This window comes from Furipterus horrens, unplaced genomic scaffold (assembly GCF_987537825.1).
Source record: "Furipterus horrens unplaced genomic scaffold, mFurHor1.1.pri manual_scaffold_8, whole genome shotgun sequence".
Lineage (NCBI taxonomy): Eukaryota > Metazoa > Chordata > Mammalia > Chiroptera > Furipteridae > Furipterus > Furipterus horrens.
In genome coordinates this window covers 93,070,807-93,086,377 of record NW_028327178.1, presented here as the reverse complement: position 1 = coordinate 93,086,377, position 15,571 = coordinate 93,070,807, and the positions used below count along the sequence as shown (strand labels likewise).

At 43.1% G+C, this 15,571-nt stretch overlaps 1 protein-coding gene across 1 annotated transcript in view; it reads right to left on the bottom strand.

The window, feature by feature from the left end:
• The window catches only part of CNBD2 (cyclic nucleotide binding domain containing 2), a 47,769-nt gene extending 33,771 nt beyond the window's left edge, over positions 1-13,998 (bottom strand). The window contains exons 1-4 of the mRNA XM_090286338.1: positions 13,948-13,998; positions 11,095-11,232; positions 6,649-6,702; positions 2,443-2,606 (exon numbers count right to left, since the gene is read on the bottom strand). Of these exons, the coding sequence (XP_090142464.1) occupies positions 2,443-2,606; positions 6,649-6,702; positions 11,095-11,232; positions 13,948-13,998 (407 nt within the window). The remainder of the gene's footprint in view (positions 1-2,442; positions 2,607-6,648; positions 6,703-11,094; positions 11,233-13,947) is intronic.
• Positions 13,999-15,571: the final 1,573 nt, after the last annotated feature.

Here is a 15,571-nt window from a genome sequence, read left to right as displayed (position 1 = left end):
ACCTCCCTGACTCAGCCCATAGCAACATCTCCCCTTCTGAGATTCTAGAGCACCCACCGGCCTCATGACCCTGTGGCAAATTCCTGGGGGCAGGGATCAGAACAAATGGACCAGGACAGCCTTAGTCTGGAGTCAGTAAACTTCAGGGCTCCCCTCTGGCTATGGGTTTGTTTGGACACAAACCAGAGGTTATGTCAACTTAGGAACGAGGAGATGACTCAGGTGATAATGACTACTAGGGAGAAAGCAGGCATATTCAGCCAGGAAATAAGACATTGGGGACAAAAGAGCACAGCCAGTGTTCATTAAAGTGTAGACTCCTATAGCTGGAGCCAGAAAGACCCTCAGAGACCGTCCAGCTCACTCTACATTTTCAGGATAGGGAGCCCACAACTTGCTGAAGGTCACACAGTGAGTTGCACTTGAGATAGCACTAGCACCTGAATCTCCTATAGTAGACACCTATACTTTTGCTGCCAAGCATCTGGTCACATTTTTCTATGAACTGCACCTTGATTTTGCTTTGAGGGAAACACCCTTTATTGACTCTCAGACAATCAATCAGAGCATCACTGCCCACTGACGATTCAAGTGAAGCCAATCTGATTCAGAAAGAACTAATCCCAAGACTCTGACTTGAGGGGCTGGGAGGAGTTACGCTATCTTTTCCAAGGGACTGAAACCAAAAGGATTGAAGTCTGGAACAGTGACTGGAGCAGCCATCTCATCACCGTGAGAAGAGTCTGGCTGGGAAGGTAACTTATGCTATGAAGTGCCAAGAGATAGGGACAGATGCTGGGTCCTGGTGAAGCTGAGCCCCTGAATCCAGCCCAGTCTGGAGCTGGAGAACTATCACAGGACTTTGCAGATACATGAGCCACTAATGCATACTCTTAGGCTGCATTTTCTGTCACTTGCAACTGGAAGGATCCTGTCTAATCTACTAATTCCCAGTCCTGGCAATAATCAATGACTACCTTTAACAATCACTCTCTCTTGAGCTATATAAAATTCATATTATCCCATTTCACTGATGAGGATACTAGGCCCAGAAAAGCTAAGTGGCTGGTCTGAACTCACAATGGGGTAAACATGGCATTAAATTTCAGAGCATCTAGCTCCATGACCCTTTTTCTTTTTGTGATATCATTCTGCCTGCCCTGGAATCTTACTTTAAGAAAGCAATGTCTCGCTCTTGTTCACTGGGCTAGAGCAAAGCAAATGGTTCCTTCTGCCTGGAATGAACTTGTCTACACTTCCACCTGTCAAATCTACCTGTTCAAATACCACCTCTGCTGTGAAACTCCCTTGGTCAAGCCAGCTGAAGAATAACCTCCTCCCCTTGATTTATTACTTGTGGAAAGGATCCTGCATGGTTCATAAAAGGTCATAATCTATTGTGATTACGTCCTAGGCTGCAACCTTCAAGAAGGAAGCTATCAGAGGACAAACCTACAGTGACATTACATCCTGGGTTTTCAAGACAGGCCTTACCTCAACTAGTCTGCTAGGCTGTCTCCCGTAAGCCATGGAAATGTCCTGGAAATGGCAATATTTCCATATGTACCTCTTAAACTTCTCAGGTATTCACACGGCACTTTTTGTGCCATGGGCCCTGTGACAATCTGGTGAAGCCTTCATAGAATAACATTTTAAATGTATAAAGTAAAATATGGCAGAATTACAGTTAACAAAACCCCAAATCTGTGATAGAGCAATATGTGTGCCCCTTTATTAAAGCACCAAATAGTAAGAGCAGCATATTTAATAACTACCCTATTTTTGAAGATGTGATAAACTATTTTTTCCAGAAATCTGCAACACTTAAATATGATGTGAAAATATATGTGATTTCTTTTGGTGAAAAAGTCACAAGAATGTCTAGTACTACAGTGGTTTGTTACCTACATCCATGATTAAAAATAAAAATAAAAAAAGATAAATTTCAGTTACAGATGAATGAAAATACAGATATAATTTTTTCTCATCCAAGTTCAAGACCCTTGCCCTGGTTCCTATCTGGTTGTAGTATAATCACCTGTGATCCATTCTGGCTTTTTGGGCCTCAATTTGAGTCTTAGTTCTGCTACTTATTATCTGGGTGAGCTAGGATGAATCATTTTCCCCTTCCAGGCCTCAGTTTTCTCATCTGAAAAATGACAGAATTGGACCAGATCCTTTCCTAGGTTCCTACCAGATCCTCTCCAGATTCAGTGGCTCCTTAATTCTGGGTAGATGTTCAATAAACACATGAGATAAACTGTACTGCAAACAGAACAGTGAGCAAGGTGAACTAACATGGTTTTCTACGGCTGACACTCCACAAAGAGGCCAGCACACCTCCTGCAGCCTTTTCAGCTGGGCTCTTCCTGCTCAGCACAGCTCCAGCCCAGTTCCAGCCCAGCTCCAGCCCAGGGGCCAAGGGGTATGCTTCGCACTGACCGTTCAAAGCGAAGGACTTTGGCCAGAAGGAGCTGCAGGGGCTTCGAGTAATTCCGGTAGCAATTCAGAACCTGCAAGACGTGACAGAGGGCCTGGATCTCCTGCTCCGTCCTCCAAGAAGGTTTCTTCTGTGCTATCTCAATGGCCCTTGGGGGGAAGTAACCCTGGGATGAGAGAACCAGAGTGACACACGGGACTCAGCAGTGTCCCCCGTGGGCCAGCAGGCAGCTCCTCACACTCCTGCTTTTACACTTCTCCCCCACCCCCAACAGAGACTGACATGTAGTAAGTGCATACTGTGTGCCACACACTGGATACACATCTTACACACACCACCTCACTGCATCTTCGCCCAGCTCAAGAAGCAAGGCACAATTATTCTTTCCATCTGACAGACAAAGACACTTGGGTAGAATTAGAACATAGATCCGCTGCATGTCAAGGCCTGTGACACTCAGCCTCTGACCATACTGCCACTTCTATTCACCAACCTCCCCCATCCCAGGCAATATGGGCTCCCTGGGCTCCAGCAGTCCGTCAGCACCTGCACACTGCAGTCAGAGACCTCCTCTTCCCCAGCCTATACCATGACATGCAACAGAAGACTAGGAAACAGGGAACATATAAGACTATTAGCTGGATCTCATGAACCAGGACTCAGACCAGTAGGCGAGCAGATTCACCCCTTCACCCACTATTCCCACCTGCTAGGAAAATGATACTTAAGTTGTTAACACCCCTACTGGCCACCCATTGCACTTAGGATAAAATCTTATTTGACTCCGTACCACTGCTTAGGAACCCACATGGTCTGACTCCCTATCTCCCTAACCCCGTCTAACCTCAACCCCTGTCTCTCCCCGTTATTCTGTAGTCTCTAGCCTTCTACCCAAGTCTTGGAGGTGCCAAGCATGCATCTGTCTTGTGGTCTTTGCTTGGGCTGTTTCCTCTGGAATGTTCTGGAATGTTCTTCTCCTGGATTTTCCCATAGATATGGCTGCCCCCTCCTCCTTATTCTAATCTCAATTCCTATGTCCTCAGAGACACCCTACTGGATCAACTGAGCTTAAATAATAGGGCCCCCTTCCCAGCATCCTGTAAGCTCTGAATCCTTTTCTTCCAAGGATTTAATATTTTCTGAAATTATCTTATTACTTTTTGTCTATTATCCTTTTTGTATATTATCTGTCATTCCCCCCCACACATGCACACACAAACACAATCTACAACTGCACTGTTCCATGTGGCAGCCAATACCCAAATGTAGCTATTTAAATTTAATTAGATGAAAAATAAGTTCCTCAGTCACACAAGTGCTCCATAGCTACAGGTGTCTGCTGACTACTAACCTGGACAACACAGACATTTCCATTATTGCAGAAAGTTCTAGGTGCTCCAGAATATAAGCTCAATGTAACATGACAGTGGCTTGTCTATATTGTTTACCGCTCTAGAATAATGTCTCACATGTAGAGGGTACTCACAAAATATTTATGAAAATAATGAATGAATGTCAGCAGTCTTACAGAACAGTAATTGCCACAGAAGCAAAAATGAAAGTGGGATATAATGAAGAATTCTGGACATTCATTCAGAAAGGCAGTGTGAGAAAAAAAAGTTTAAAAGAGAAAAAAAAATAAGAAGAAGAGAAAGGCACTGTAGCTCAGGGATTAAAAATTCATGGGCCCTGGTGCCAGGTGCCTGGACTTGAACCTTGGCCTGCAACTTCCTCACTGTCTGTCCTAAGCCACTTCTCCCTGAGCCTCAATTTCCCTGTGATAATAGCAGAAACTATATAAATACACAGCAGAGTTAAAATGTGTGAAGGACTTACAACATACCTGGCACAGCGAGGGCTATAGAAATGTTCACCACTTTTATGTCTGAATCCAATCTTTCTCCTTTCTAACTCTTTTGCTATCAATAACCCATTGGGACTTCTATCACAGGGTCCATTTATGACAAAATACAGATGCTCCTAGCTTCTATGAATCAAACTGATTCTTCGGGCCCACTTGGGGTCCTTATTCCTTCAGGAAATCTTTCTCACTACCCCTCCCCCAATCCTTAGGCACCCCTTTCTTGGATTCCTACAGAACTGATTCTTATTTAACTTCCCCAGTAAGTTTTATCACCTAACTTTTCATTCCAATTCACTCCTTAAGTGCAGGTGGGAATGTTATACAACCTAGTATTCCCCATAATCAGAAGCAGTTCCAGGCCTACCTTAGGAGATCAAAGAAATATCTGGAACAGGGAAAAGGAAATATAATTCAGACAGGGCCTGGGAGACCTGGCCCCTGCCTGCTTCTCAAACACCATTTCTCAGCACTCTTGCCCTCATTCACTTCAGGCTAGCTATCCCCTCGCTGTGTCCTCTAGCATACAGGAAGGATAAAGGAAAAAAAGAGGGGCTGCCCTTAACCCCACCACCCAGAGCCAGCCATTAACATCTGACATACTAGGTTCCTGTCTTTTTCTTACGTATAAATAAACTCTTTGAAAATAACAACAAGTACTACGTGACTATATTATTCACTAAGCTTCAGAACAATATAAATGGTTAAAACCCATTGTACCATGTCATCTCTAACATGAATCTGCTCTCCATCACCAGAGCTTACCATTTTTATACACTATTATATACTTAAACATGTGCCCACAGAATATGTATAGAATTGTTTTGCTTTTATTTATATAAATGTCAGGCTGTAGACATCATTTATGCAACCTGCTTTTTTTCATTCAGTTTTTTTAAACTGTTTTTGAAATGTGCCTGTAGTTTTCAGTGTCTCACAAGTGCTATAATAAATGAGTCTAGAGTCTAAGTCTCTAATTCTAAGGATTCTCTATGAGAAGTTTAATGTTGACAGGATCCCAATATGGATCACACTGAGGTTTAGTTTTTGGTTACAATGCAAGTGCTGTCCTGAGGAGCAGGTTATATATGTATAAATACTTGTGTGTGGATCTGCTTGACAGAGATATAATTCATATGCCATATGATTCACTACCATTTAGAGTGGACTTCAATGACTTTCAGTGTATTCACAGAGTTGTGCAACAGTCACCACAATGGATTTTACAACCTTTTCAACACCCTAAAAGGAAACCAGTACCCATGAGCAGCCACCCAAAGGGCAGGTTTTTTAATTAGGCCTCTCCTCTTTATCTTGGTGTTGGAGCCAGAGTCGTCCCAGAGAGCGAGAGGCCCTGCCTACACAATGGATTTTCCTTGGTGCCCTCTTCTCTCCCTTTAGTGTTACACACAGAATTGCCTTCATCTCTAGAGTTCTGTGGTTCTCAGAGAGGCCCCTAGTTTCTCCTGTGTGAAGGGAAAAACTTGGGTAAACTTCAGTGTACAGTGTCAGACACTGGCCAGTCTGGGAAGTTGAAAAAAACAAAACAGAATTTGGATGACATCATTGTGCTTCATACATAATGAGGCATGAGAAATCAGATCATGCCCAGGAGGGGCGCAGTTCCTCTTGGTAACAGTTATACAGCTCTGTCTGGCCTCCTCTCCCAGAGAGAAAAACCAGCATGGTACTCCAGGCCAGGGTCAAGTCAGGTCTTCACCGGTGAGAACTTCAAATCTTCCCTATAAATAGGTAGGTACCTTTAAAATTTAAATTTAATTTTAAATTTTAATTAATATCCAGCATTTGATGGGAAGAAGCCAGCTGGGAAAGTAACCATGTTTCTGGAAATTCAGAGAACAAGTCACAAAGTCCAAAGCCTCACCCAGACACAACGCATTTCCTCATCAGAATGGCAGTCCTGCACCCAGGTTGGAGACAAGTGTGCCCAGCATCTCTTGGAAAATATGGGGCAGAGCCAGAATTCACACAGGCCAGTGCTCTTCACACCACCCTGATTATTTCTCCTCTGTCTGGGGCTCTCACTTCCTCTGCTGTTCCATGGGTCCCAATGTAGGAGCTCTTCTCTGTTGGTGGTTCTGCTTAGTTATAAAGCAACAGAGTTGGGGGTGGGAGGAACTCACAGTCTTGAAATGCCAGGACTGGAAGGGAGCACTGAGATCGCCTGTATTATAGATGAGGAAACTAAATGGCTAGCTCAGGGTGACACACTGGGCTGGTGGCAGAACCTGAACTAAACCCAGCGTCCTGATGCCCAACCCAATGCTTCTTCCAGGCTATGATGCAGAAAGCAAATTCTTAACATCAAGGTCAAAACTATGCATACCGACTCTGCAACGTAGTCCATAGTATCAAATGTGATTTGGCTTTGCTTCTTTTTCTGAAAAAAAATAAAAATAAAAATAAGGAGGAAGAGGGGAGAGGAAGGAGAATCAACAAGACTGCTTCTAGAACTCTGTGTTGAAACCCTTCTGTGTACCTGGACCACCATAGCAGGCAGGAAGCCATAGGCAACCTACCAGCTGGGCTTCTCATGTCCACCTCCACTCAAAAGCCCCCACTCAGCACAAGACTTGGGCCCAACAGTGACAACATATTATTGTAAAGAGAAAGACGGGGGTGTGGAGAGGAAATGGAGAATAAAGAGGAAGTATGGAAAAAGAAAAGGAAGAGAGGGGAAAAAAGCAAATAAATAGGTAAGTATAGAGGGAAAAAGAACAGAAAAGAGGGATAAAAAGAAAGGAATAAATGAAGCCAACCTTTACTGAGTACCGAGAATGAGCCAGGCATGGCACATCTTCCTTATCTTTCTCCGTTTCGTCTTCAACAGAGTGAAGGATTACACAGCAAGTAAATGGTTCTCATATACAAGATGGTCAAGAGGAGGAGGTATAAAAGGTGTTGGGGATAAATTAATCCAGTTCTATCTCCTAACAGATGCAGAGAGGGTGTGAGGAGAGTAGAGAAAGGGGCAGACAGAGTGGGAAAAATATGTAGGGGGAGGTAGGGGTGAAAGAAAAGGACAAACAAGGCCCTGACCACCATACTGGACCAAACCAGGACCCCATACATCTCTGTAGCTATTCTTCATGTCCTTCCCCAGAACTCACTCAGATCCCTGTCCTCTCCCCCCCATTTACAGTTTAAGTATCCACATCATGCTTCTCAGGGAGGCCAATGAAGGAAAGAGGTGGGATTCAGAAGGATCCGGATTCACATACCCCACTGAAAACCAATCTCTGGCTCTGCCTGCCCAACACTCTGCCCAAGCCCTCCAGCTCTCTGCCCGGCACCCATATGACCTATACACTGCCCTTGAGAGACTTCTTTCTCAAGGCCACCCTGACTGGGTAATGTTGTTAGGTTTAGCTCCATATTCTCCTGATGACAAACCTGACTCTGATCTTCAACTTCCAAGTGCCCAGGCACCAGCCCAGGTCTGCGGGTATCCAAAGACTCCTGGTCTCCAGGGCCCTTCACTTCACCACTGCATGACACCCTGAGTCAGAATGTCCTTTCTGAGAGCTAATCTCAGTCTCTTAGGTTGCAATTCTTCTACTCCAGCCCTTCCCTCTCATGGCCCAACTACAGGCAGAATCTGGCTGCAGACTGGTTTGGTTTGGCCAGCAGAGTGTCTCCAAAATATATGAACTTAAATGTCTTTAGATGGGGCAGGCCTTTCATCTCCAACTGTCCACAGGCCCCTTCTCCCTGCTACATCTTAAACTCAGCCATACAGTTACATTACCAGCTGGCCCCTTAGAAACCACCTTCCACTGCCCCATCACCACCAGCGCCCACCCACTCCTTGGCTACTTTTCTTCAAAAACCATCTTGGGAAAATTCTTGCAGTGAACTGCCGCATGCAGGGAGGAGGCAGAGGCTACATCCAGCCACTCTTGGCATAACAAGAAAATGGGGATTTCCGGCCAAGGTGGAGGCCCAGACAGACACACTGCATCTCCCTCCAAACTAAGAAGGAATATAACTACCTTAAAACTAGAGGCAACCAGAAGTCCAAGAAAATTGAGCTGCATGGAAGTACAACAAACAAAGATATAAAGAAGAAATACTCATCTAAACAGGTAGAAGGGGCAGAGCTGGGGCAGAGAGGACACGGTGTGGTGGCTGCATTAGCGGCAGCAGCAGCAGGCCAGCAGAAAGTATAATCACATATTTTAAAATCTAGGGAGGGACACCTGGGGAGTGCTCCCAGCACCAGATCAGACCACACAGCTCACAGTTCCAGCAGCTGGGGAAAATAAAGCCTCATTGCTTCTGACTGTGCAAACCAGTAGGGGTTGGGGTGGAGGAAGAAATTGCTGGTCTCTCAGCAGAGTCTGCTTGTTTAAAGGGCCCCCACAGTCCTAGAATATCCACAAACCCACCCACTCTGGGAATGATAGTCAGGGCAACAGCTAGAGAGGCACCAGTACCATACAGGAAGCTGGAAAAGTGCCTAGAAAAGGGATGAGTGCTGAGCAAGAGGCATTGTTTCCTCTCAGACCCCTCCCCACATACAGCGCCACAACGCATTGAAACAGGTTGCCTGTACTGACAAATATCTAAGGCTCCACCTCTTACAATGTAACAGGTGTGACAGCTCTACCTAAGACAAAGAGGCAAACAAACACAGGAGCCTGTCAAGATGAGGAAACAAAGAAGTGTGGCCCAAAACGGGAAATGGATCACGGTTCCAGTGGGAGAACTAAGCAACGACAAGATAGCCAACCTAACAAATGAGGAGACAGCCAATCTAACAGACATGGAGTTCAAAACACTGGTGCTAAAGATGCTCACAGGCTTGACAGATATGCTTAAGTATGGCAAATGCATAAGGGAAGAAGAGAAGGCTATGCTAAATGAAATGAAGGAAAATCCACACAAAACCAATGGTGAAGGGAAGGAAACCAGGGTTCAAATCAATGGTTTGCAACATAAGAAAGAAAAAAACAGTCAACCAGTACAGAATGGGAAACAAGAATTGAAAAAAATGAGGAGAGGCTTGGAAACCTCCAGGACAACATCCGACTCACAGGGGTGCCATAAGGAGAAGAGGAAGAGCAAGAAATTGAAAGCTTATTTGAAAAATAATGCAGAAAAACTTCCCAAATTTGGCAAAAGAATAGACATACAAGTCCAGGAAGCACAGAGAGTCCCAAACAAGCTATACCCAAAGAGGACCACACCAAGACTCATCCTAATTAAAATGCCAAAGGTGAAAGATAAAGAGAGAATCTTAAAAACAGCAAGAGAAAAGCAGAGAGTTACCTACAAAGGGGTGCCTATAAGATTATCAGATTTCTCAAACGGAACTTTGTAGGCAAGAAGGGACTGGCAAGAAGTATTCAATGTGATGAAAAGCAAGGACCTACAACCAACATTACTCCTTCCAGCAAAGCTCTCATTAGAACGGAAGGGCAGATAAAGTGCTTCCCAGACAAGGCAAAGCTTAAAGAACTCATCATCACCAAGCCATTATTATATGAAATGTTAAAGGGACTTACTTAAGAAAAAGATCAAGACTATGAACACTAAAATGACAACAAACTCACAACTATCAACAAGTGAATCTAAAAAGTAAAAACAAAAACAAACTAAGCAAACCAGAACAGGAACAAAATGATTGGTATGGGGATCATTTGGAGGGTTATCAGCTGGGAGGTGGGAGGGGGAGAAATGGGGAAATGGTGCAAGGATTAAGAAGAATAATCAGTTGGTACAAAATAGACAGGGAAGTTAAAAATAATATAGGAAAGGGTGAAGCCAAAGAACTTATATGCACAACCCATGGACATGAATTAAGGGGGGTGGGATTGCTGGAGGAAAGGGGGATACTGGGAAGAGGGGAGCAAAGGGGGAAAATTGGGACTACTGTAACAACATAATCAATAAAATATACTTTAAAAAAAGAAAGAAAGAAAATGGGCAGGGGAAACTTTGGAACCTTGGATAGTAATGAAGACAACTTTGAGGGATTAGAACAAATGAACAGAATTGTGATTAACTTTTCTGAACCAAAAAGGGACTCATGATCTACCACTGGGATAGAATATTTTAAATGGGGATTCTAGAAGATCTAGAAAGCATGGTCACCAGAGTGAACAGGGTCCTGCAACTGTTCCCTTCTTGTTTAAGTAAAAAGACAGGAAAGAAATAGAGATGATGAACAGCTGGTGGACATTTAGAAAACCCCAACTGGATTTCTCCTGGCTCTTTTGATCACTGTTGGAATGGGGATGGCTTCCTTCCTGCTCCTGAAGTTTGTTTCCATATGGAGACAGCGGTACTAGTTGAACATTACTAGCCCCCCTCCTTCCACACTAAGGAGTGACAAACCTCTTGGTAGATTTGGAAGGAGTAACTGGGCATGATCATCCCTTTCTCCTTCCCACATTCTGCTCTGCCCCTCTCTACTGGGAGCTTAAGGCAGGAGGCCCTGCTGTGGTAGTGGAGGTCCGCCACGGTCCAGCACTGCCTGTGACTGGGTGTGCAAGGCTGTCTAATTCTGGGGTTTGGTATTAGGTAACCCTCTCACTTGACGATCCAAGTCATCTCCAATATAAATCTCATCATTAGTGAAAGTTACAGTTGGGGTCTTCTTTCTGCTTTACCCTTCGTCTTCTCTCTCACTTGATACAGAACTGGGACTGAGAAGTGATTTTCCCTTCGTCTTCTCTCTCACTTGATACAGAACTGGGACTGAGAAGTGAGGTGCTACTTATAGGCCCCCCCTTAAACTCTGCTGATCCTGCTGAGCTCAGCTGCTTACATCCCAGAAGGAAAAGATAGGGTGCCTTCTGTGAGCAGCCTCAGTGATCTGATACTCCCGGAAGCCCCCAAGGCCTTGGAGGAACATTTTACACACTCGGATCATCACGATGATATCCAGGATGAGCTGGTGCAGGCCCTGTGGAAACAAAACAAACAAAAGCACTGGAAACCATCTATTTTCAACCATCAGCAGCAGGCTGGGTAATGCTGGAGAAGGTGAAAGTAATAGGATTCAATGCGGTGGTGTACTGGAGCGATGGCTACATTTTTAGGAAGTCTTCAAGACTGTTGAAATCGTGTTGGTAGCTTGAAATTGCCCACAGTGGGAATATTTATGCACAGAAGTACTGGCAACTACTACAAAAGGGGGCACCACCCCCTCAGGGGCCAGTTGTTAAAACATTCACCAGTGCAGCTCTAGTTAAATGTCCAGTCCCTCAATTTGGTCCAGAAAATAAAGAGGAAGAGTAGTGTCAGGAAGTGAGAGGTGATGCAGAGAGCCTAAACTTGGGAATCAGATGGACCTGAGGGAAGAATGGTCAAGAGATGCAACATTGCTGGCTTTAAAGACAGAGGAAGGGGGCCACAAGCCAAGGGATGTAGAAGGTCTCTAAAAGCCAGAAAAGTCAAGCAAATGGATTTTCGTCCAGGGGGACTCATGCTAGACTTCTGACCTACATAAGCTAATAAATTTGCATTGTTTTAAGCCACTAAATTGTGGTAATATGTCAGAGCAGAAACAGAAAACTAATGTAATACCTAACCCAAGATGGTCCCTTTGACATTTTCCCTGGGAATTTGGAACTGGAACTGAGAACAAATCACAAATATAAATTTGGGAGTAAGGGCAATTACCCTCTAGCTCCAAGTGTAAATACAGGGAAAAGGAAGCAAGTTCAACCCTAAAGAGACATCCATAATGTGAAGCAATCCTCAAGTCACCTAACCCAGTTTTTTAAGAAAGTTAATTTCATGAGGAAAAGAAGAACAGTTTGGCAGTTATTCTAGATTAAGATTCAAGAAACATACAAACATGCAAACTATGAACCTTGATTTTATCCTAATTCATCCTAAAAGTCTGTAAAATACATTTTAGGAACAAATAAGGAAATTGACTATGACTGGGTATTAGATGATACAGGGAATTAGTTTTCACTTTCTTAGTAGTGTGGTGATATTGTGATTGTGTTCTTATTTTTAAGTAAATGTCATAAAGTACGAAACTTTTATTCTTGATCTTAGCCATAAGGCCAAGAAGTGATCAAGTACGCAACTTTTAAATGATTCAGCAAACACCCATGTGTGCATGCACATACACACAAACATGAAGCTGATAAGACAAAATGTTGACTGGGAGCTCTAAGGATGATCATTATATATAGTTCAAGTTTTATGTTTGAAAATTTTCATAATTTAAAGAAAGTAAAAACCAGCTGAAGATTGGAAGAATATACTTGCCATGCATATTTCTGACAAAGGATTACTATCCAGAATTATAAGGGATTACTATTACAAAAGATTAATATCCAGAATCTTAATTTAAAAAATTATACAAATCAAAAAAATACAAACAACCCAATAGAAAAACGAGCAAATGATATAAACAGGTAATTCAAAGGGAAAACTCAAATCACCTATACATAATGAAAAGATTCTGAATACCACTCGAAATAATGGAAATAAAAATTAAAGTAACACTTATCTGATAAGTTACACTTATCAGACTGGGGAAATGAAAAACAGGGTACAACTATGTTGGACAGCAATTTAGCAATATTTTTAAAAGTTGAGGATGTGCATCATTTACAATCAAGGAACTGTGTGCATCTTATAAGCACTTCAGAGAAACTTACACAAGTGCACAAGGAGATAGCCATGAGGATGACCATGGCTCATATTAACAGTGAAAAGCTGAAAACAATTGAAGTTTCCATCAGTTGGGGAACCCATCAGCACTTTACAGTATAGTCACAGAATTGAACGTAGATAGCCCTAGCTGTGTATCTCAATGTTGGTAAAGCTCATACATAATTTTGAGTGGAAAAAAAGTAAAATATGATGCCATTTTAAATACCATTTTTTAAAATGTGCTTTATACTATATAGTGGCTTACAGGTGCTTATTATTGCTATGTTTATATACACATGTGATAAAAGTCAAGTATATAGATAGGAAGGGTACACATCAACTTCAGGAAAGTAGTTACCAGTGAGGAGAAAGGGAGTGGGATGGTGAGGAGCTTCTCCTATAACTGTAGTAAATTCTTTAAAAATTATATATCTAACGTAAATATAAGGAAAGTCTCTATTATTACAAATTAATACTTATTGAGAACAATTTGTCACTGTTGGGTGCTATTCTAAGCCCTTTATATGTATTGACTCATTTAACCCTCAACAATTTTTTGCAGAGGAAAAAACAGGCACAGTAAACCAAGTAACTTGCCTAATGCTAATATTAGTCATGTGACTAATAGATGATAGAGAATTGAACCCAGGCAGTCTGGCTCCAGAATCCATAAGTTTAACCTATTACTTTGCTGCTAGGCCTTATTTTCTCTGATCTTGTAACAGTAGAAAGAGCAGGTACAGAGCAGGACTCAGGGGCTCAGAGTGTAGCCTATGACTTGCCCAGTGTCAAGGGGTAGCAGGCTACAGGACAGGGCTCAGAATTCATTCTTTCTATAGCCTAATCTGGAACTCTTTCTTTTGTGCACATGCTGTCACTCTAAAAGGCACAGGGTAGTCACATTCAATCCAAGACCCCCTCCTACACCTGCTTCTCCCTTCCTCAAAATACCTCTCTGTTCAATCTTCCGCTCTTCCCTCCCAGGGCCCTTCACACTCCTCACCAGTTCCTTCTTCAGGACCTGCCAGGAATGAGACATCACAGATCTCCTCATGGTTCCTGATTTGGCAAATGGCATGAGCTCCTTTGCCTTTCACGGGTAGAACCACAAGTCCTTCCCCAAAAGTCCAATTATATTAGAATGAATAGCTTCCCTTAGTAGCAAGGTAAGCACTCCTCTCTACTCCTCATAGCCTACCAACAGCTGCTGGAAACTTTGTTCTGAGAGAATCTCATCCTCAGAATCTCCTTATGTCACAGTGAGGGATTCTAGAAGGAAGAGAGGAACTAAAATCTGAGAATCTAACATGCGCTGAACACTCATGGGTATTATCTTATTTAATCTTCATAACTACCACAAGATGAGACACCTCACGCCCATACCACACATGAGGAGACTAAGGCTCAGTGGCTAAATGATTGCCAGAGCCAGGGGGCCATAAAAAACAACACAGAAGTCTCCTGGGCTGGGGCCTGGGGCATCCAACATCTCAGCCGGCGGACCACTCTGAGGCTTAGAACTTGGACACCCTGAAATGTAGTTGTATGTCACTGTCCTGTAAATCTTGTTAAATCATTAAATCAGGAACACTCAGAAAACTAAAGTCCTCAACCAAATGGGGTGCTGAATGTTGAAAGGAATTTAGTGACCGGAACTCAATGACTCTGCAGTCTTTCTAAAGTAGAGAATATAGGATCTAAAGTACTTTTTTCTATTAGATTAAAGATGGCAGTTGGTAATCCCAATTCACTCTTGTATAAGAATCTCAGGGAGCCTTGGCCAGGTAGCTCAGTTGGTTAGAGCATCGCCCCAATACACCAAAGCTGTGGGTTCACTCCCCAGTCAGGGCACATACAAGAAGCAACCGATTAAGGCACAGACAGGTGGAACAACAAAATCAATGTTTCTTTCTCTCTTTTACTCTCTCTAAAATCAATTTAAAAATTTTTGATTAAAAAAAAGACTCTTCAGTGAAAAACTATAACTTCAAGTATAGCCTGATTTGGGATTCTTATTTAGCTATGCCTATCTGCCAACTCTCCCCCAACTGGTGGTCAAATGAAAGGGCACTGAACACAGTGAAAACAGCTGGACTGCTGGGAACAAAGACCCAGGCTCTGAATTACTAAATTCATAGGCCACTATTCCTGGTGGGAGACACTAAACACTTACAGAGGTAAAAAGAGACTTACCTGAAGAAAAGATACAAACGACTCAGAGACAAAGGAAGAGAAAGTTTAAGAGAGAAAGAGAGAGAGAGGGCGATATTTCCAGTCAAGATGGGGGCAGGTAAACACGGCTTGCCTACTTGCACAACAACAGCAAAAATTACAACTAAACTACAAAGTAACTATTGCCCAGAATCATTAGAAATCAAGTTGTATGGAAGTCTGACAACCAGGGAATTTAAAGTCACATTTATTCAGACAGGTAGGAGGGGCAGAGATGTGGAGCTGTGGAGACACTGAATGGATGATTTCACACCCCTGTGTGGTGGATAAAAATTGGGAGGAATATCTCAGGAGCGAGGGAGCCCAGCCCGACAACAGACCACCTAGCCCAGGGTTCCAGTACCAGGAGGATAGGTCCCCATAACTTCTGGCTGTAAAAGCCAGTGGGAGCTGGG